The sequence below is a fragment of the Melopsittacus undulatus genome, chromosome 6 (genome assembly GCF_012275295.1).
Source record: "Melopsittacus undulatus isolate bMelUnd1 chromosome 6, bMelUnd1.mat.Z, whole genome shotgun sequence".
NCBI classification, from domain to species: Eukaryota; Metazoa; Chordata; class Aves; order Psittaciformes; family Psittaculidae; genus Melopsittacus; species Melopsittacus undulatus.
Genome location: NC_047532.1, coordinates 85,410,847 through 85,433,915, shown reverse-complemented (window position 1 = coordinate 85,433,915; position 23,069 = coordinate 85,410,847). Strand labels below are relative to the sequence as shown.

At 39.0% G+C, this 23,069-nt stretch overlaps 1 protein-coding gene across 3 annotated transcripts in view; it reads left to right on the top strand.

Moving 5' to 3' along the window:
- AFF2 (ALF transcription elongation factor 2) overlaps positions 1-23,069 on the top strand; it is a 329,870-nt gene that overhangs the window by 221,268 nt on the left and 85,533 nt on the right. For all 3 annotated transcript variants that reach the window (XM_034064377.1, XM_034064376.1, XM_031047127.2), the window contains exon 8: positions 12,348-12,399. In XM_034064377.1, coding sequence (XP_033920268.1) covers positions 12,348-12,399 — 52 coding nt within the window. The remainder of the gene's footprint in view (positions 1-12,347; positions 12,400-23,069) is intronic.

Genomic DNA, 23,069 nt, shown 5'->3' with positions numbered 1-23,069 from the left:
ATCAGGCTGTTGTCCCACATTCCCTTTCTACTAAATCACAGTTTTCTTTAGATGGAAGGTGGCTATTGTGAAGCTGTCAAACTGAGGAAAGTTAAATGGGCTGAAGTGAAGGCTCGTGCTAACAATAGCAGCTATCTCTGTCAAATGAAAGCTCAGCAGACAGTTACAAGGCAATTCGGCACTGATGGGTGGTCGATTAAAAACAACAAAAGGCAAGATGAATGAAAGGGGAAAATCCCTATTACTTTGTGGTAGGAGCAAGGGGGAAAACCAAAAATAAAATGAAAAGCCCACCTCACCCAACCCTGCGGCAATTGGAGCACACTTGTAGTTAGCATGACCTTCATCATCTCAGATATAGCACAATAAAACTGACAAGATTATTTTCTCTTCAAGCAGTGCTGAGGTATTTTCATTGGCAAAAATCTGGAAAAGTAAAATAAATGCAGAGTTCAAGGCGGTAGAAGAATTCCTGAATCTGAGAACAGCAGAACATAATGGACCCGGAAAAATAGCTGGTTTTGTGCTGAAAAATTATGACTTGTTCATTTTTTTACAGTGTCATATCCGAGATGTTGAAGGTTACCCTATAGACAACCAGAAGAGGATTAGAGAGAAATTATCTTTGAGCTCAAGGGAGAACCAATTTAAATTGGATTTGAGATATAACTTCTGCATTACCTTAGGAGATGAAAGGTAGTGTTGTGCCCTGATAGTTACCCACCTACCTAACCATATGTATCAACTGGATTAGTGTGTAGATTAACAGCTCGCACACCAAGCGCAAGGTGTATCATGCAATTTCCTTTATGTGAGACTCATCCTGTTTCAATTGAACTAACATCAAAACTCAGCAAAAGTGGGGAGGGCTTTGTCACTTACGTGTCAGATGTAAGGTAAATGTACACTTGTTTCTCTGAAGGGAGTTGTCACTAAGACTTAGCTTTGCTACAGCAGATGTACAAAGTGAGATGAGAAAGTAAAACAGTAATAGTGTAAGCAAAATGGTATGTTATGTCCTTGTAAGTATCCTGATAGAAAATGAAGTTTTCAAACCAAAGTGAAATTGGATGGGGGGCAAGCACCTAAACCTACCTGAGTCCTAGGAAATTCTCATTCTATTTTTATTTAATTTAAATGCTAGGAGGCATTTCAAGAAATTCAGAAGGCCAAGAAAAATGGGTTTATACACAGCAGACAGACAGGACTCAGGCTGCTGCCAGCAGTGGAGCAGGGGTTCAAAGAGGTTCTGAAGAAAGACTGGAATAAAGAATTTGGGAGACGTATGAGCTCCATGAGCGTATGAACCAATGTCTCATTCCAGTTATATTAGGAAAAATAATTCAGTAATAACAAATTGTTCCATTGAACCGTCTCCTGTGACAAGATACAGAACTAGATGTACCACAGGCCTGAGCCAGTCTGACAGTTTCAACATATCATCATACTGTTATTTGTCTTTGTAAAGTCATGGTGTCATTAGACTACATGACTAAATTTTCAATCAGTGAAATTACATTTAGTCTGCATCACCCCTAGATTTTACCAGTTGAAGAAAAGTTTGAGTCTCCATTTATCAAGTTTATTTGTCTTATAATAACTTTGAGATACTCTGTCATGGACAAAGCAACCAAGTGCCAAGCCTGGTATAAATGTACAAAAAGAGATGTAAAATGTGAGTATTCTGGAATTTTTTGGCAGGGAGGACCATGTTGCAAGTTTCAAGAGTTTTTCAATGGTAACATGTTTTCATCTCATAACTAAATGAATTTGATGTACAAATAATATTAACTAACCTCCCAGAGAATTAACTGCAATGTTTCTCAAAGGCTTTATGGTAAAGCAAGACCAGAGTGGTCTCAAGGTGACTTTGGGAGAGAGACCTTAAAGCAGGGAACTGCTAAAGGAAGTCTTTCTCCTGATCTTAGAAACATCAACATACGTCATGTTCTCACTAGGATCAGAACTACAGCAGTAACTTGCAGGGTTTGCTCTCGGTAATTAGGCATAAATACAGTATGTGGGCATCTCTACTATAACCTTTTAAACCAGTAACTGAATATTCATTTCTTGATTCCTTCCAGCTGCCTTCTTCTAACATCAGAGAGGGCTCTGCCAGCACAAATTAGCAGATAGCTCAAAAGTCACCCGGGCTTCTTAGGGAGCATGAAGAACAAAGAGAATCTGTACTTGGGGTGTGCGTGAATGCAGGGAAGCTTTTCCAGTTACACCATTTGCAGTGACACTGAAAATAATAACCTTTTGCAGATTTGCAGGCCAAAGTGTGGCTTAACCATGTGGCACAATTTATAGGGTAAACAAAGTCTTGGTAAGAGCTAACTGCATCAGAAAACTTGTTTAACATGCACAGAAGGCACTGTTAAATTATTTCAGTGCCATAATTTAAAATGCCAAGGCAAATTCTCCTGTATTACAGCCAGTGTGAGATTGGATCTGTAGCCAAGTACATCAATGTAAATGTTCAGCTGTCTGGGGAAATACAAGTCTTACAGTGTTACTTAGGGGAAAATGTGCACAGACATGGTGGAGCCCCGTATGAAACAATCCTCATTTTGTTAAACAATAGGATCAAATTCTCAATCAGGTTATCAAGCATATTGCATTCTTCGAGCTTGCCAAGCAAAGAGAAGTATCAGCATGAGGACGGATATGTTTTTATAGAATTAATGACGTATGAAATCTGGAAGTGGAAACATAAATTTTCATTTTATCCTGTAATTTTTCCTTTTACATTATAAGTGAAAGGAAATGCTTGGACATATTTTCAGTTATCCATATCTGTTTATCTTAGAGCGATTATCAGAGCAAACAGTGTCAGGCATCGTGTTTGGATCTGAGCCTGAAAATAGTGCTTACAGGAGCAAAGATTACTGACATGAGTCAGTGTTTTCAGGATTGTTCTTGGTACTTGGTTTCTGTCATGCATATTCAATGCTTTATAAATAATCCAGATTCAGAAATTATTTCAGTATTTTATTCATTTATTCTGTTTATATTAATTTTATTCTTGCTTGGTTTTACCTCCTCTATATTTGTTTTAGTACCGCTTGGATTAATCTGGTTTTCCATTTTTAGATGGCTCAACAAAATGCGTATTTAAGGACAGAAGTGAACTGCCTTACAGAAGATTCTTTTCTCTCCCAGAATTGGTATCAGATCTATGGGATAGGTGTGAATTCTTGATGCAGGATTTTGCAACTACAGAAGTGGCTTTAAAACCTGATCAGAGATTCAGTGCAGTGAAAATGAAGCTCACCTTCCCCAGGAATGGGATTTGATTGATCAGCCCTGTGTACCAGGCATAGTCCAGCAGTATACTGCAGAAAGGTACAGTGCCTTTGTATCATTGAGAACCCCAGTCAGTGTTCTCATGCACACAAAAGTTCCTAGTGCTTGACCAGTTTCTCTGCGATTGACCCCTGCTCTCTTCACCATGCACCATCAGCAGGCCAATCCACAAGACTGGCATCCCTGCTTGGAATCCCACTTTGGTAATGCACACCCCTGAAAATCTCTCTTTAAGTCAAGTGCTAAGCTTCAAGCACTCTTTAAGATTCTGATTTATGCCATATTTCACTTTTCTCCATATGAACAAACACTGTTTCTGAAGCTAAAGCTCCCATTCTTTTTAGTGTAACACATCACTGAGACTTTTGGCTTTTCAAATCCACCTTTACTTGTGAAGGGTGGATAAGTTAACTCATCCTGAGGAGGAAGACTGGAAAACCACTGCCATCCTCCTGAGGTCCTGCCACAGGACTGTGCCAGGGTGGCAAGAAGGAGGAGGCAAAGTTCCTTCTGTGTGCATTGTGCTTGGTATTGGAGGGGTAGAACAGCCATTGCCTGGTGAGCTGCCATGCAGCCTTACCCCATAGCAGACACCGAACAAGCTTCTTTTCCTTATCACTCCACTGCCCAGCTCTGTGCAGTCCTGATACCCATGCCAGAGAGCAACAGAGTTCATCTCAGTCTGTACTGCCTCTGTAAAGCATCTTAGGGACTTGAGGTCATCCTTACAGCTAATGCCAATGTGCAGTCTCTCTCCATGACCCTGAACTTTGCAGACAGCAGTTCAGGCAAATAGTTAAAGTGGCAGAAAGAGCCTCAAAAATGCATCAGTACAAAGGTTTTCACAAACAAAAAAGTTGCTTCCACTCCAGAGCAGATTATTGAAGCTTCAGATTGACCAGACAATTCATTTCCAATCTGCAGAAACAAAAAGAGCTCTGCTTTTTGGGTACGAGATTAGTCTAAACTAAAACACAGTGCACAGAGAAAGGTTTGCGCATGTCATGTTGGCACTGACAGCTCATCAAACAGCTCCTTGAAAGACTCACTTTGCTGCCAGATTAAAGAAGGAATAAAATAATATAATCAATGAATAGAATTAGTGTCCTTCCATATGTACTGTGGAACATTGGATACATGAGCCAGTCCTATGTTATTTGTTCCTTGCTGAGCAACTCTTTCTAATGTATTTTCTGGTATGATTTTTTAAAGTCACTGTTGCAAGTTGCTGTAGAAATATCATTGTTTAGCTGTGTGCTAAGTTCCCATAGCCTTTGTGTGTAAATATGCCAACTGAAGGCTTGTTTACCAGAGAAAATACTGGTGCTCTGGCTTGGAGACAGTTTTAATCAAATATGGTTGCAGTAAGCAGGTGTTTTTCATGTGGAATGTATTGGAAATGAGAATGTATCACAGAAATGGCTTTTGGACTATATATTGCTCTTGATGAATAGCAGAACCCAAAATTGTATCAGCCATTGCAGCTGATCAAAGGGAAAACAGTAAAAGCTTTGTGTGAACCAGCAGAATTTGGCACACTAAAGAAGTGGGGTCCTCATTTTTAGTCAGCAAAAACTTGAACAATGCAAGTTTTCCACTGCTGTTTTTAGGAACTGACAGTCCCTCCCTGCATTTTTCCTTTGTTCTTGTCTCTTTTCTTCCTCTCTCTTCTCCCCCACCCCCCTTTTTGCTTCAATGATACATCATTTTCAGGCCTTACCAAACAGAAGTGTGTTGTACTGAGGAGTCATTGGACAGTGAAGGAGACATGATGTAGTGCAGATTGCACTTCTCTAGACAGAAGGCATAAACAGTGGTATTAGTGTTAAGACAAAAATATCAGTTCACTAGACTGAAACAGAAGATGCTGCTTTTATTCTTTCATTTTTTATTTATTTTGGTTTCTTACTTTTTAAACTGCCTATGACACTTTAACTATGTTTTGACCCAATTCTGTTCACGTGCTATTGGATGTGTTCTTTGGGAGCAGGGCTAGGCCTTAATGTGGATGTGAATTTACTGGATATGCTACAGTATTATTCATGCTAAACATAAAGATTGCCATCTATGCTTATAATATACAGATAAACTTTGGCAGTAGTTTTCTTCCTCCTTTCGAAGTTCTTGTCACAGCTTTAATGAAAGACAAAACGCCTGTCAACAGCAGTAGTTATAATGCACTTAGTAGCAACTTAATATTTTAGTTGCCTTGAAGAGATTAATGGATGACTAGATAAAGAAATTCTTCTACTGAAAGAATTAATTTTGCTTAATCCTTTTGAAATTAAGAGATGATATGGAGAGGTGAGTAATGAAGTGCACTCTCTGATTGTGAGGTACCTAATAGATAACCACAGGGGTTACTTCTGTCTCACCAGCTGTAATTACACTAATTACTGATACGGTGCCAGGAACACTAAGGCAGGCTGAGTGTGACAACAGAAAATGGAGTGTTTCTTAGCAAGCCATCTTTCTCCATCAGCTGGGCCTGAAGGAAGCTGACCATGTTACGAGGCTGATGAGTGTCTTCTCCTGCCAGGACGGAAGGGACCAAGTACCTCTTCTGCTCACAGGTGTTTTTGTGGCAAAGATGTGAATCTTGACTAAAGTTCTTTCTAAGGGGAGGCATTTTCAGGCCAGAGGCTGAGGACTTGATCTATACTTTACGCAAATCAGTCCTGTTTGGATCACTGAAACTACTGAAATTAGTAGAAGTTACTCCTGTGAGTAAGAGTTTGCCAGACTGACCTCACCATTGATGAAAATGTAATGAAAGAAAATGGTAGATGAGGAGAAAGAAAAATTAATAAACTATATTTAAGTATGTATAAAATTGCTGGACAAGTGGCCCTGACTATGAAGGTAAATGGTGCTTGTAAATTCCATTTAATCTGAGATTTTCTTGTACTGTAACTACAGTATCTCAGAGGAAATATTTTAAAGATGATTTGCAGATTTCAACAGGAGAATGAATATCAACTTTCAAGGTTTATTGATGGGATGTTTTAAACCAAAATATCTTCCTCCTTTCTTTTTTTTCCATTGGAATTACTCTACCATTTATTTTCATTTCCCCAGTTTTTTTGTCCACTGTATTATGAAGTTCTCGGGGGAAATCTATTGTTAGATGTTTTCACACACGTTGGCCCCCTTCTTCCCCTTGATAAATGATAAAATTGTGCTCCAGTGTGTGCAGCACATTCTCGAAATACATCTGAATTCCATTATACAGTTTGTCATCTGCATGATGCCTTTTGAGTTACCACTCTCGGAGAGGTCTTATATGCTGCAGAGAAATGCACTACGAAAATGAAAGACAAGTTCAGTATAAAATCCATAGGGTAAACCAGTATAGATTGTGTTGAACTGGTGCCCTTATTTCCATGACAGTTCAGGGGTGGAAAAGGTTTCATCTCAGTGCTAGTCAGTATTTGCATGGACAGTGTTCCCTCCGCATAGGTTTTGCTGCAAACAAGAGTGTAACAAAGGCTCTGTAGCTCAGGATGTTAATGTAGTACTTCTCTAACCTCAAAGACATTTATTTGATTCCTGCCTGTTCTGGATTTAAGTCTTATGAAGTATCACAAGTGAAATTTGCTATAACATTCTAAGCTCTCTCTTTTAATATCAAACACAATAACTAGTTGTAGCACAGGCTACTCCAATCTAAACCACACAAACCTCTTTTTCAAATTGTCCTTTTGTATCAGTGGAAGGTGGAAGCAGGAGGGAATTTTTCCCTTGGAGAGCACCCACATCCTCTATGTGCTTCCCATACAGACCATTGATTCTCCCTGTCAGTGCTTTGCTGTGTCTTTGTGTCTCTAGGCACAGTTTCATCCTTGAGACAGATTTAAGGAGTACATCCTACCCTGCTAATGGGACAGAAGCACGATTTGCCCACTGAGGTTGTAAAGACAGTGTTGCCACATTTACAATAGTAACTTGGCTAGGTATTTTGAGAAGCAGGAATCTCATAAATAAGTTCCCATTCTACCAGAGACAAACCTGGCAATGAAAGAGTGGCATTTCTGTGTGGTTAACACCGTTGCTTGTCCTCCTTCCTGCAGAAGCAGCACTTGTGTTTGTTGTGATCTGACCCAGATGGGATACGCATTTTGTGCTGATGTGATTTGACATGGGTGAGTTAATGTTCTGGGCAGCTCAGGATTAGGGAATTGCCCAGTATTCCCTTTGCTGTCTGCTTGCAACCCCCTCTTCCCTTTTTCCATCTTTCTCATTCCCACAAGGAGTTTTGTTTACATTTGAGAGGAGCTCCAGAGCAGTGATGAACTGATCCCAGAGCAAATTACAAGTGCAGAACCTCATCCGAGTTAGGCTTCCTTATGAGCACCTTCTCCTTGATGGGTGGGAAAACCTACTTCAGTGACCCCATAAGTCTCATCAAGCCCCATCTTGCTCTGCAGCTTTGGCCTCTCACTATTCGTGACTTCTCTGAAGTCTGTGCCTAGACTTACATTTTAGTTGAGTAACTTGTGCTGTTAACAACTGTTGATTGGAGTGTATAAGAGTTTGTCCCACTAAGAAACAGTGGTCCGTGGTGGGACTTGCATAATCTTTTGCCATTGTTGAGAGGACAGATACAGGGAGGTTTCTGATTATGTTTAAACTAGTTTATTATCACGGCATCATTTTTAATGTTTTTTTCTTTTTCTTTTTGAAAATATGTGAAGAGTCAAATAGAGAATAGCAAAAATATGCCAAAATAATAATAAATTGTTATAAAAACAGCTCATTTTGGTCCATCTCATTCTCTTCTGAGGCCTGGTACAAGTTAAAGGCTCCTAAAAATAATATTTTGCTGTTATTATTTCTAGTGAGACTTTTACAGAACTCGCTCTAATAAAGCCCCCATTCAGCCCTTTATCTAGTTAAATTTGTAATACAGGAACAATCTGCTTTGGGAGCCGATTCATCCCTGGAGGAAGTGGGTATTGTAGTCAGTCAACGAGATTGTCCCTACTTACACCACAGATAAATGTGTTGCTTTGTCCTGACATTTCTGCTTGCAATAATTTCACATTCCAAATTATAAACCTCTGAAAATTGTAGATTGTAATGAATGTGCTGACATAACTTCAGCTGTTAGGGTAAATGGCATTGCTCTAATAATGAAATAAAAAATCCTACTTAATCCCATTCTTTCCCTAAAGTGGTGCTTTGCATTAGCCATGGATGAAAAGACAAACAAGTACATGTATATTCAATAATAATGTCAGCTGAGTCAGAGAAGAATAGGAAATAAAATGAATTCATAGCACCTCTGGAGATAGCTTTCTGATACAGGCAGTTTTCTCTTTGATTTGCCCTCATTGACAGTATTCATTGTAAGTTTAACATTATTAATGGCTGGCCTGATCTTCATAACAAATATACTCTGTGTTCTGCAGTCTGGGTGTTTCTGAGGTTAACAGTTACAGAAAGCAGAACAAATCAAATGCATATTTACAGGGATCTCTCACTCAGGAGGGCCTAATTTCATGATCAAACCATCCAGGCAGTGTTTGAAATAGCTGTAGATACAGAGTTCCTGTGTCTCAGGCTGTGAAGCTGAAATGGATTACCTCTCTAGGTATGACAGTGAAATAGTCACCTTGGATTAAGGTTGCTGGCAATCTTAAAAGCCCTTATTGGGCTTTGAGCGTGATCAGATGCTACTTGCTTATAAATGAGAGTTAATAGAAACATTAACCAGTACAAGCTACTGTGACCCATGTCTTCAGAATATTAAGCACATTTTAAAATTGTGGAAGACCATCCAGTCTTCTGCTGTCTGTAAAATATTACCTCTTCTAAGCAATATCCTCTGGGAGCAGGTTATTTGAACCCCTCAACATTCTACTTTCATTTGCACATACAGTGTGTTTTTAATTTATTCCCTCACTTCTCTGGCTACCATATATTTATTGTTGATACCATACTAGTTTCTCTTCAATTATTCCATCTGCCAGGAGAGTGTGATGCATTTCAGAAGCTGTGTGGTTTAGTTGTTTAACCTTTGAGTTTTGTAACTGAATGGGGTGACATATTCTTCATTTAGCAGAACAGGCTAAGAAGAATTATATACTCCAAGTGATAAGCTTGGAACTGCTAAAGAAATACCAAAATCCAATTTTTTTCCTCTCTCTAGTCATCTGAACATCCATTAGTCTCTTGAAGGAACTCATAAATCCTGCAAATTTAGTTTATCTGAAACCAACTCTAACAGTTGTCCTTCCTACTAATCATGTTTTATATCCATTTTATATTTTTCAATATTCAATAAATATGTCTTGTGCTTACTGTACTTGTTAGAAAGTGTCTGCAGTATAGCCTGGATGAGGGTAGTTATTAATCAGCCATTTCAGATGGCTGTTTGGTTAGTTTAGTAAGTGTATCCATTTATCTTTTTTATGTTTTCTTCTTTGTTCTTTCCATTTATCCAATATGGGATTTCCTTTGTCCTTTTTCGTTTATTTCTACCAGGATATGTCAAAAAGGAATTTAACATGTAACAAATGAGGGGGAAAAAAAGCCCAGTAGCTGGAAAGGAAGAAAAAAACCCCACCACCCTTTGGGCTTCATTCATGAAAAGATCCTTTATATTATGTCCTCTTAGATCTGCATTAAAAAATAATAATAGAACGCATTATCTGGCAGTGCTGCTTTAAAGCAGCGGATAATTTACACATTAAAGTGAGATGTAGGTTTAAAAGTAGGAGTGTAGGATTGAATTAGAGTTAAGAGACAGAATGATATAGTCCTGTATGAAGATGGTCTCAGTTTCCTGGGGGTATTGTCCTTCTGGTATGTAATGAGACTTGCAGATAACAGTCTGGGACTGTGGATAGATCAAGGTACAGCGATATACTGAGAATAGCACAGCAAGTAATGACACTGGGGAAACAAATGAATGCGTCTGCTAGATAAACAACACTGAAAGTTCCTGTTCATCACCAAAGTCCAGGCCTCTAAAGATTAATATTTCATGAACAATTCTGTGCTGGGCTTGCATGGCAAGGATTGGGAAGCAGGGAGGGATGTCTGTGTGTAGGAGGTGCCTCTGAGGGGAACCTGTGCTGGAGCAGGGGAAGAGTATGAGGAGTCCTCTTCTGGGGAGGAAGGAGCAGCAGAGAACATATGTGATGCACTGACCACAACCCTATTCCCCATCTCCCTCCTTCACTTGGGAGGGAGAGGTGGAGAATTCAGGCATAAAGTTGAGCCCAGGCAGAAGGGAGGGTTGGGGGGAAGGTGTTTTAGGATTTGGTTTTATTTCCCATTACCCTACTCTGATGTGATTGGTAATAGATTAAACCAAGTTCCTCAAGTCAAGCCTGTCTTGCCTGTGACAGTAACTGGTGAATGATCTCTCCCCATCCTTACCCCAACCCACAAGCCCTTAGTCATATTTCCCATCCTTTGTCCAGCTGGGGAGGCAGTGACAGAGCAGCTTTGATGGGCACTTGGCATCCAGGCAGGGTCAACCCACCGCAAATTCTTACTTTTAGAGGATGCTTTACCCATGCTGCAGCTCTGACTTTCACCGGTTCACGTATTACAGGGAGGCATCTGCCATTTATCAAGACATTAATGACTGGTAGTTATGTGTCCAGGTACTTTGTAACCACTGAGCTGCCCGACAACAGAGGTCACAGGAAGACAGATGACTTACAAACCAGTTTAAAGACCTCCTTGCACTTTCTCATTTTAAGAGCATCAACAGGGCTTCAAACCTTTGATATTTCCACATCTGGATTATTGTCCCCCCTTTAAAATTCCTTGTACCAGGAGGTTTCCATGATTTACTGGTAGTCTTCAAACAGAAAAAAACACCTTCCTAACAGAACATCCATTGATTGCTACAGTTATTTGAAGGCTAACAATAAAAAATCATAGACTTCAGTCTCCATCAAGGCAGAAAGGAAACAGTAATTGCAATTTGCGAGCCTCCTGCCGTAGGTAAAGGAGCTTGGGCTGAGAGAAGGGAAGCTCAGCGGTTTTAGTGGCTGTCACAGTGGATCCGGGTGAGATGTGCCAATTCATCTGTATGTTATCCTGTGATAAGGAAAACTGTCAAGGTGAAAAGAAGGGTGTGAGGTAGGAGTGTGCCCAAAGGAATATCTGCTCTGAGGAGGACCACCAGATAAAAGCGTGAATGTATGAGAAGCCACATGGGAATGTATTTGGTGGCTACTAGTCATGTCTCTCTAACTAGGCAGATCTCAAAAGAGGCGTTTTCTGCCAAAATGTAACAGCAAATAATATGGTTTCTTACCCCATATGTTTTGCCATACCCAAGACTCAGACTGAAAAAAGTAGTAATATGAGTTTTAATATAGTAATATGGATTACTTAACTCTTTTTTCTCAAAGGAAATTAAGGTGGTATTGGAACAGCCACATCTTGTAAGAGTTTCCTTCCCCTTTAACCAAGGGCAGGGAACAGTCATGTGAGATTTCCTTGTACTTAAGTAAAAATGGAGATATGAATTAGCAGATTCCTAGCTTGGAAGACGTTTGCTTTGCCTTCAGATATCAACAACTGTGAGGTCCCATCAGACTTCACACAAGATCCTCCTTTTCTTGCTATTTTCCACACCATTCTCATTTTGATAAGATGGGAATTGGTACCAACCTCCAAGAAGATCAGTGATGCCCTAGATCAAGAATGAGACATGGACTCTTTCTCAGGTTTTTCAACAGTCTCAGAGCTGAATTTCACTTCCACCTTCTGATTTAGAAATACACGTAGGTGTATATGGTAATCACTGTGAGACAATGTACAAATAAAAGAGGACATGAAAGAGGAGCTGCCAAACTTTATGATGGATGAGCCTCAAAGTCATTTGTTCTCACCTAGCATCACACAGGACTAATACATACATAAAGTATTCATCAGTTTAATTGCAACAGATCTGATTTTGCTCTTCTGGAATTGAAAGAGAGTTTTTCCTCTGACTTTGCTGAAGGGTAGATGCAGCCCATTGCATGTGAAGTTAATTCATTAAATGTAATTCTGTATTACTGTCTTTTCAGAATGCTTGAGGATGATCTGAAACTCAGCAGTGATGAAGATGACAATGAACAGGTAAATACATCTGTATAAGTGCATAGACCATATAATCTAACAAAGTAATTTCGTCAGTTGAATGTGATTGTATGTTGGTTTACTGTATTTGAATCAAAAGCATTTTGAGATGCAGCAGAATCCATTAACTTAAATCTTGCTTGCACATAGAACCTTTGCGGAAGGAAACTTACTCTCAAATAGGAGTGCATTTTGTCAGTTTTGCTGAATTAACTTTGTGAAGATTAAATTAAAGCACAACATAAACTCCTAGCCTTGGAATTAGAACCCACACATGGCATCACCCAGGAACAGCTAACGTGCACTGCATTGCTGTCCCTCATTGTACCAAGCTGTCTCTGGAACAACCTTTTGCACTTGATTTCTGAAATCGTTTACCTGTTTGGAAATGGGTGTAAAATGAGCACATCAGACCACCAGCACAACTGCGGAGTTGGTTTGCACTGTACAGTTGTACCTGAGAAGATTGGGTCTGTACGTTTTATTCCAAGTAGGTGAGTAAAGGACTGGGAGTCCATAGTCAGTAATCCAGTGATTACCATTTGCGAGAGGGGAAAATCCTCTGCGGAGCTGTAAATCAGTAACTGAAACTCTCTCAAGCTATTTGGGATGTTAATGAAGAATCGTTTTCAGAAATCTTGCTCATATCATTCTCTGTTCTTCCTACTTTATAAATATTTATGGATAATGCTTGGAAATAAGGCTGGTGAAATTCATGTTATCAACATTCCTATCAGAAAAAAAAAACACCAAAAAAAACCCCAAAAAAAAGATTTTGGGTTAAATTCCTCTTTCATGTTACTTTATACATGCAGTAAGCTCAAATACTTAAACATCTGCAATGGAGAGGAAGATAATGCTATAATTCCGCATAAGATCATCTGTTCATCCTGGGAAATGTTAATTATAAGTCAATCTTTCTTTCTTATTTATTTTTAAACCACCTAAATGTTCTTCTTCAAGCCACCTAATCCACCCGTTAGGGTCATGTCAGGAAAGATTTACCTTCTGGTGTCAGTTGACCCCTTAGTCATAGAGTCAGTATTTTTTAGCACCAAGTTAGACTTGTGCTCTCTTCTGCATCTGAAAGATCAAAAGCCTGTTCTTGTGCAATATGATGTTGTATAAACATGGTAGCCTATGAAACCAGCAGATTTCCTGATCTATTAGAAACTTGGCCAAATAGTTCTGTAAAATAACGTTGTGATACTGTGATGTCCAAAATACAGAATATGAAATATATTACCATTCCACTGACTGTGCCTTCAAGCTTTAGCAGCTTCTGCCATATCTCTTTAAAGGAGTACTGGAAATGGCAAACAAAGGTTGATCCGGCCCACTGATCAGGCACATAAACATCAGCAAAATAACTGCAGTGGTTTCTGACTGAAAAGTATATACCCCAAAAGGTATATAAAATATTCATTCAAGAGGGACAGATCAAGGCAATTAGAAAATATGAACTTTACAATGTTTATTGTTCAGCTGTGGAGGCCAAGGTTAGAAAAATAGATTTTTGGTTTTTAGCATAAGGATTTTGCAGCCAAATGACCATTGTAATTCAGCTGTACATGCATGTGCATTCTGACGGGGAGAGAAAGAATTACACCTCTCAGCTCAAAACCATTCTAACAGTTTATGCACCATTTCTATAAGGAAAATGGATTCTATGGAATCATTGTCCTTATAATATTTCTGTCTTTTTTTTTATTGTAGGCTTATAGCCAGTGTGAAGCATGAGCACTAGCATTTGCTTATTTTTATTAGTAAAAACATAGTATGTAAAAATAAATTGTCTTATCTTTATTTCTACTTGTATTTCAAGGAAATTGAAATTCTTTGAGAACAGTGGTCAGTAGGGAGCCCTAGGATTTGGTCTTCAAGAGTTGCTAGGGACCTTTCAATCTCTACACAGCAGGGGTAGTAGTGACACTGATCCATAAATGCACCTTGATCTCAACTTTTAGTGAATGTCTGTAGTGTCGAGAGAGTTTGATCTATCAGCCTGTCTTCTGAGAGTACCAGTAGTCCATTTGTCATGGTGGAAGACTGTTAGAAGCTTGTCTGCAAGAAACAAAGCTCTTCTGTCTTACCCTTTCCCTCCTATGAATGAGCACACTTATTTCTGCATTTATTTAGGGGTTCATGGACCCTGTGCTCTTTCAGGTGTTAAACTTTCCCCTCCTTTTGTCCCCAAGGAGAAACACAACACACAATAGCTACAGTCGGTCATACAATTGAGAAGCTGAGCCCAGTTTCTGGATAGGACGAGAACTTCCAGGTTGAAGTCAGTGGTAGATATTTGTTCTATAGGTATCGTTAGAAACGCTGTTACTAAACATGCTGCTTGCTTTTGGTATTCATTTTTCAAACAGGATTTTGAATAGCAGGAAATTGTTCCTAAGAGGTATAAAAATGATCTGGAGAAGCCTCCTTAATTTAAGTATTAGGTCTTTTTTTGGTTCAGGCACACATGATTATGGCCTAGCAACATATATCACCAAGAAAAAGCTTCTTTGAAAGGAGGCTCTACACTTTCATTTCACCCTAGGGGGCTTGTGAAGCTTCAACAAGTGAGAGCTGACTAGAAATCCAAACTACTAGTGCCAAGCTGCTGCAGATTGCATGGAAACCCTCTCCTTTCAGACTTGTGGCAGCTGTGGGCTTGATGCAGAAGTTGTCAAGTGAGTTTCTTTGGGCTCTGACAGGCAGGAAGTTCAATGAGATGTTCATTGCAGACTTCAGATCTGTAAAGCTTTGGACCATATTGATCATTGCAATAGAGCACGAGGCAAGTTACAAGTCTCTCCACCCCAGCTGCAAACTCCTGTCATCACATTTTGGGCCTTGCTTTGAGAGGCTGCAGTTACCACATACATGTAAACGCACACCACAGCATCTTAAGCACAGACACTTCGAAGCTGGCCATATGATACATGCTTTGTCCCATAGACAAAATGCTGATTCTTATGTCTCATTGCGGGTGATTTGGGATTAAAGACACACAGAAAATGACAGGTTAGATCTAGAATCAATTTTCATTTACAGCTGAGAAGCAGTTATTGATGCTGTACTCACAGTTCAATATAAGATCTAAAGATATAGACCTTCTGTTTCTCTTTCAATATAAGCAGCATAATCAGTGTCAAATGTTTTTACAAAGAAAATTGTATTGACAGTTTTATTAAAATTGCTGTCTTTAAAGTTTTAAGTTATCCACAATGTGACCTACTTGAATGGTTTTTAATATGCACACTGACCAACCCAATAGATTTTATGTCACATATTTATAGTACTAGTACACGTCTGTGTAATGTATTATTTGAGAGATATTGTTACATTTAAGCATTGCCTGGGTTGTAAAGTCCTGTAGTATTGTCACTGAGAGGAATGTTGGCATATGTATCAGTATTGCATTTAGAAGTCCCGGTGCCCAGTATTTTTAGGTTAGCTATGAGAGATGTAGCCAAGGCAGATAACAGACGGGGTTAGTAAAACTATTAGATGACAAGGCATTTCAGAGATGCTAATGTTAGGATTCTTCTGTGAGGAAGGACAGAGCTTTTAGATGGCTTTATTATTCTGTTAAAAAATATATCAGAAATTAGGAAGAGTGGTGAAGATTTTTAATTAATAGCCCATTTCAGCTGAAGGAGCTTAGATAAAACACAGGTTAGTACTTTTGTTCTTTAAAGCACCTCTGTATAATTCAAATTAGCTTTGAGCTCAAAGGCATCCAAATGACTTGTGCCTGGATGCAGTATTTTAAGTAGCTGTAGTGTACCAAATTTTCTTCAACCAGCTCCTCTTTGTTCTTCTGCCTAAGGAATAGTCCTGTTAACCTTTGAAATGCATGCTTAATTTAAAGCACATTGCTAGTATTCTGTGTGTTTTTGAACCAAAGAACCTTTGATACTAGTTACAGACATACTCCATTTTCAGTATTTCATGTATAAAGTGTTTCTGGCAGAACAAATCAGTAAGATGTTTTTCCTATCTACTTGATTTTTTTCCCTCTTTCCCTTAATGATTGCCACTTTGTTGCCACTTCTCTGATAACCACACAAACAGAAGACATGCACATAATCCCTGGCCCTGCTTTATCATTTGTATTTTACACAAACAGAATTATTCTTTTATTTCTAGGTTATTATTAGGTAATTACATACAAAATATTACACTTTGTAGCTCAGCCTAAAAAGGTGATCAGCCACAGGCTGAGCTTTGAATTCTTACAATGCATGCTGAGCTTTCAAAGCCTTGCTTCCAGTTAATATTATTTTTAAGTTTATGGAATTCTAAGACACAGTATGGCTTCATCGTATCGTGGAAACCCTTTTTAAAGTGGAGCAGTGACCACTTTCCTTCTAACAATAGATATCTTTTCCTGTTGTAATTTTCCCCATTCTTAGCTGGATCCTGAACAAGCTGTTTACCTCCCCAAGGTTTCTCTACATTTCCATTTATTTTGTTATCAGCAGAAGGGCTGAAGAACAGCTCTTCAGTAATGGCATCAATAGTGCACACACAGGGAGAGAGGTCATCTTGTCAAAGCTATAGAAAAAACAGATGGATTAGGATGAAACTAGGTGCAAAATAACTTTGATAGAGTCTTTTCATGTAAACAGTTTATCTGTCATTGGGTTGCATTGAAATCCCAGAGTGATGCAGCATCAGCTGTAGCCACAGCAGTGTGTGCTTTGATAAAGAGCCCACAGCCTAGTATTTAAGATCTATAATCACGTTTTATAATTGTAAGGAAATGTTTTCATTAAGCCATTAATGAAAACAGAAGCTATTAGGATAACACAGTCATTCTCCAACCTTGTCAGTCTATAACCATGAAAAATACTTTCATGACGATGCTTCTTCTTGCTATCTCAGTCCATTTTAATTGATATTCAGATTATTTTATTCTGCACAACACTAGTTGAAACAACCATATATCATCAGCTGTGTAAAATGAATAGTCAAGCTTCCCTTAGACAAATCTTTGGTAATAAGATATTTGATGGCTGACATGTCTAAGGTCATCATTCACATGGTAATGACATAGGTTCATATAATATATTTGTTTATTATCAGCAGAAGCTTTCAGTAACCACTCTGAGATCTGCAGTTATGAGGAAAAGACATGCCACACCACTGGAATATGCAATGTTATCAAAAGCTTTTAACCTGTTCAAATTCACAGAAGCTTATGTAACTGTTCCTGCACTTGTTGTTATTGTGGAGGTCATCCATCAGTGAGGAAGGGGATTAATGTAACCCTCAGGACACATGGTTGCACAGTACTACAGATAAACAATGATATGTTTGCCCGTGTAGGTGGCAGTCATGCTCTTACCTGGGCTCTGGGCTAGGGGCTGCCCAAACCAGCACAAGAACCAGAGGAGCCCCATCGCTCCCATTGACTTGCCTTTCCCATGGGTTCCCAGTATGCACTGCTAGTTCAGTGTATCAAAAAGCCTCCGTCCCAGTAGAGAAAATACTACACAAAAAGAAAATACTAGCAGGTAGGCAGCGTTAACAAAGGGAGAATGAAATGCCTTAGTTGAAAAGATGGGTAAATATACCTGCAAGAAGTCCTCTTCTCACTTTGTCACAAGTAAGGAGGCACATAGTAGCCCCCCAGCACCCTCTTAAGCAGGTGCTTCTCTTGGGTTTGTTTTTCATGCCACCAGCCTGAAGCAGCCAGGCTCTCTCAGCCATGCCATCAGGCATCATTCACCTAAAGGAGGCTTTAAAAAAAACTCAGTGCCTCCATCACTAATTAAATAGAGGTGGAAAGGCCAATTGCTCCTCAGTACAACCATAAGGACCAGACACTGGAGACCTGCCATCCTTTTTGGAGTGGGAGGGAGGAGAAAGATGCAGCTTTCAGTCCACAGGATGGGTTGTGTGCTCTCTGTGTGTGTATGCTTATGCACACATTGGTTTTTTGTAAAGGAGTATTTATTATAAGCATGGGGGAAAAATATTTTTCCCCAGCGCCTCTTGCTATGTATGCCACTAATGCAAAAGCCCTGTATTGTTTTGGCAAGAAGCATAGGAAGCAGTAGGTGAGATAATTGATTGACACCCACATTGTTGTTGTTAAGAGAAAAGCCAGACTTCACCGTCTTGTCCTATGAAAATAAATGTGAAGTCTGGTATCTGTGGGCCATCTTAGTGCTCAACATTCACTAACCTGACCACATAGGAAACATTTATCTCCCTTTTCTCCTCAAAAGGAGAGTGTGATTTTTATTATGAATGCTTTGTGAAGCATTTTGGTAAAGAAAGTGTCTGGCTTTCTTGCACCGGCCATCTGCGGTGTCACTCTTTTCTGAATGCCCAAGGAACCGTCTGTGAACTTCAGAAATCCACATTCTTGGCAGTTTTTTACACCAGCACAGTGCTAGTGCTGGCTTTGAGACTGAAGGGGTTGCAAAAGTCCGAAGGAGGGATCCGTAGGTGGCCAGAACAAGCATGTAGTAGGTGATGAAAAGGGCATGATAAATCCAGTAATCAGCTTCTGTCAGCCAGAATAAGGTGAGGAGAAGTGAAAGTTGATCTCTCCTGGAGGTATTCCAGAAGGAGAACAGTAATGAGAACTAAACACCTTCATTTTTCTTACGATGAATTCATCTGCCACTGCAAGGTTTGCTGGGGTTGGAGGTGCTCCATGCTGTGCTGGCAAGATGGATCTTCCCACAGCAGACCTTCTGCCTGCTTGTAGGGACGGGTCAGGACCACAGTCTGACAGTGCAATTGATTTGGACAGGATGCTCTCACAGAGAACGTGCCTGCTGTACAAAACTACCAATTTCATGGCAGTATTATTAAGTTTGTTTTTTGGAGATGTGCAATTTAGTAATTGGCTAAGTCATTTGAGCAATGTACTAACCCACACCAAGGTCAGCAAAGAGTTATTTCATGTGTGTTTACCTCTGTTACCTCTGCTGCCTGTTTGTAATAGATTTAATATTCAGTATAAATGTAATGTTCAGTATAAATTAAAATCCTTAAAGTCTTTAGTTCTGCACAGGAAATAAATGGGTGGTGTGAACAACAGCAACATCAATTCACATCTTCCCAGCACTGCCACTGCTGGTACTCTTTGACTCTGCCCTTTTGCTTCTCAAGTCTAGGGAACTATTCATTGATTTAGAGTAGGGAACAGACTAAGGAGAGGACTTGGACTCCCGAAAGAATGAGATAAAGGCCTTTGCCACAAAGGAAAATCTAAGGACATAAACTGCAAATGAGCAGGGGTACAAGGGGCTGTTTCTGAGATGTCTGCCTATTCTCCTTTCCGTTTTGACACAGCAAGTTATAACTCCTGTGATTGTTGCAAGAGTAACAATCGGACATTGCACACTAAAAGTGTCCTTCGTTCTAAGACCTCAGAAAATGTCAGCACTGTTCAGGTAGGCTTCAGGGATGGAGATATAAAGGATCACTCACCTTCAGTTAGAACTAGGAAACCAGGAATACAGAGGCTGTGGAGAAGTTTAGAGTATTTCTGTTTCTCTTAGAAGTGTTTACTAAACTTTTCCCTACTTTTGCCTCCATAAGATTTTAATCATGAGATTAACATGTTGAAATGTGGGTATGGAGTAAATGAAACAATTAATGGATTCTTTTAAAATTTATTTATTTGCCCTCTGGAGGGTTGAATGAAGCCCTCATTTTAGAAAAATCATCAGTAAATAAGAACAAATAATGAGGTTTATTCCTAAGTAGATGTTTTATATTTTCACAATAGGATTATCATCCTAGGTCATTTGTAATGAATTTGGGACAAATTATTTGCTAGGAAATAATTTTTCAAACCAAAATTCCAGTTTGATTCTTTTTTTTAAACTTGGACCACTCAGTACTGATATATTTGTTTTCCAGATAAAACAATGCTGAAGAATCAGGCCTAGCTCTAGCCAGGAGTTGTTTTCTCTCCCATAGAACTCTGCAATGACCAAGTCAATTGGTATTGTCAGAGCATTTGAATCTACTAAACTTCATGAGACATTGATCAGCATTTGTAAAGCAACTTCACAATGTTTTGTAAGACTACAGAAATAGAATTAGTAGAATTTGTAATGTCATATTACAATTTCTCCTTTGTTGGATGAAGGTGTCAAACTTAGTACAATTAGGGTCTTCCCAACTAAAGCAATTTTAAAGATTCCAGCATATATCAAAATAACTGGAGGAGAAGGGCACTGTTTTGAGCCTATTCTGTCAAGATACATTGATACTAAAGTCCTAAATAGGCATACATTTTATGTGACTTGTCTTTGAAATAAGTCCATTCACTGACAGAATGTCATAACAGTTTGTATTGTAAAGTTCACCAAAGACACTGAGTAAACTAAAGCCTGTGCAACAAAAGCGACAATATTCATAGTACCCACACAAGCTAATTTAAACACAGCTCAAGTATGTCTACACAAGCAACAAGCACTCCTTGGGGTGTACTACACATTCAGTGTGTGGCACTCTTATCTCCATTTCTTTAAAAAACATGGAATACTCCTTCAGGAATGGGAAGTGGCCATGTTTATCTTGCACATTTCCTTAGCTTGATTGGCCTGATGGAAACGTAGGGATTTGGGACAGAATGCTGGCAGAAGCCCAAATATATCTCTTGTTGCTCAATTAACAGTTCTCTTACATCAAGGATGAAGGTGACTCCTAACTCACAGGGAGACTGGTTTAGATTTGGTCGCTTAAACTCTGTTTTTCCTTTTAGCCAGCCTCCATTGCACCCATTGAAATTAAATGTTCAGTATTTCAAGTATTCTTGAGCATCTGTCTGAAGGCATGAAAGTTACTGCATTGCTCAAAGCAGTGGTGAGAAGCTCTCTCTGGTTCATACACAGTGAGAGTACAATGAACTGCTCTGATTTGTAGATAACACATTTGGTAACTTGGTATTTCAGAAAGTGGACCTTAGCTGATCTATCCCACATGTTCTCCTTCTGAAAGAAAAATGCTTATTTTTTAAAAATACAATATGATGAAGAGAAAATATTCTCCATTGTCTTTGGTCCTAGACTTGTCCTCAAGGTGAGACTCATGCGGAACATCACACACAGGATCTCAAATACAAGGTTGACAACTTCATGTCAAAGGCAATTAGCAAGAAAATGTTGACATCAGGGGACAGGTAGAGGAGAGTGTAGCATGCGAAGTAAAGAAGGGGAAAAAAGGAACATAACACATTCATGCATGGATCATCACATTCTAATTCTTGAGCACTTCTGTTTGAGTATTCTGATTCCCAGCACGGTTTTGGATGGTTTGTTTGCTGTGCACTACATTCCTGTCCTCCACAGGGAATCATAGCACCAACTGTATCAGTAAGAATCAGCACAGTACAGTGCAGTTGACAAATAGTAGGTTTGGTTCATTACTTAGGATCATAGGTAAGCATTCTCTGTAAATAACAGTATAGTATAACTTCCAAGACAAATAACAATCTACACAGATATATGAATGTGTATACATAAACCTATATATACAGCTCAATTAATGTATAAAGTGTCTGGTTTTATTATATTGTTGAATTGGGTCTCCAAGAAGTCTCTGCTTACAGGACAGGAGAACAGCGTCATAGACTATAAACTTAATTCTTTCAAGTCACTTAGTAATTCACCCAAACATACAGAGCTAGTTAGAAACTGGGAGGTTAACCTGAATCAGATTTACAGGAGCCCATGGAAGAAAATGAAGTATGAAGGCCTTCCTTCTTCTGCCAACATGTTCAGTGGCATGAAGTGCCAACCATATCACCCTAAGATACTCTTTGGGGCTCAGCAATGGCCTTCTTACGTGGCTGATGTGCTTCTGAATCAAGAGGGTGAGGAAGCATTCTTAAAAAATAGTTTCTTTCTAATTTCACTTTCTCAAAATCAAATACTTTTCCCTGAAAATCCTGATTTTCAGTTATGCAATGGCAAATATGTATTTTATTTGGGCAGCAGACACTTTCACTGTAATACTTCATCCAAAATCTAATTGGTTTTCTGCAGATGCTGTTTGTTTTACTTTGATATTTTTGAGCCAATCTCTTCTCAGTTTATTCTCCTCAGGTCTTTGTGATGCAGGAAAGTTGTACTCATAGGAATACTTTTTCTGCTACTTTCTATGCAATAGCCAGTCCAATAATTGATAGTGATGAAGAAAAGCATTGTTTTCTATATTTTGTGGTACTTGTGCACAGTCTAGAAGCAGTTTGTGCTTGTTCACATGTTTACTGTTTTGTGTAATAGTTAAATACCTACTAAGAACCCATGGTGGTTCTTGAACTAAAGCTGAAAGAGCTAGTGTCAAAATCAGGTGTGAGCAACATAACATGTAGGAGTCATTTGCAGTTTTAAAAGTCATGGGAAAACATCTCTGGGCAAATATTCTTTAATAGATGATCCTGTATATCTTACTGCTTTTCATGTATTCTTCATCATCTTCCTTCTTATTCAATACTAGATTCAGCTGTTGAAATAAGGTCTTAGAGAGCAGAGGCACAATTATGGAAAGGCCGTAATTGTAAAATAAAAATCAGAAGGAAATTGCAATTAAAGTGAAATGATTGTCTGGTTCACTCTGGCTTCCATTTTCTAATCATCCTAAATTATTTTAATGCATGTTTTCAAGCTCAAAATTAACAAAGGTCCCATGATGTAATT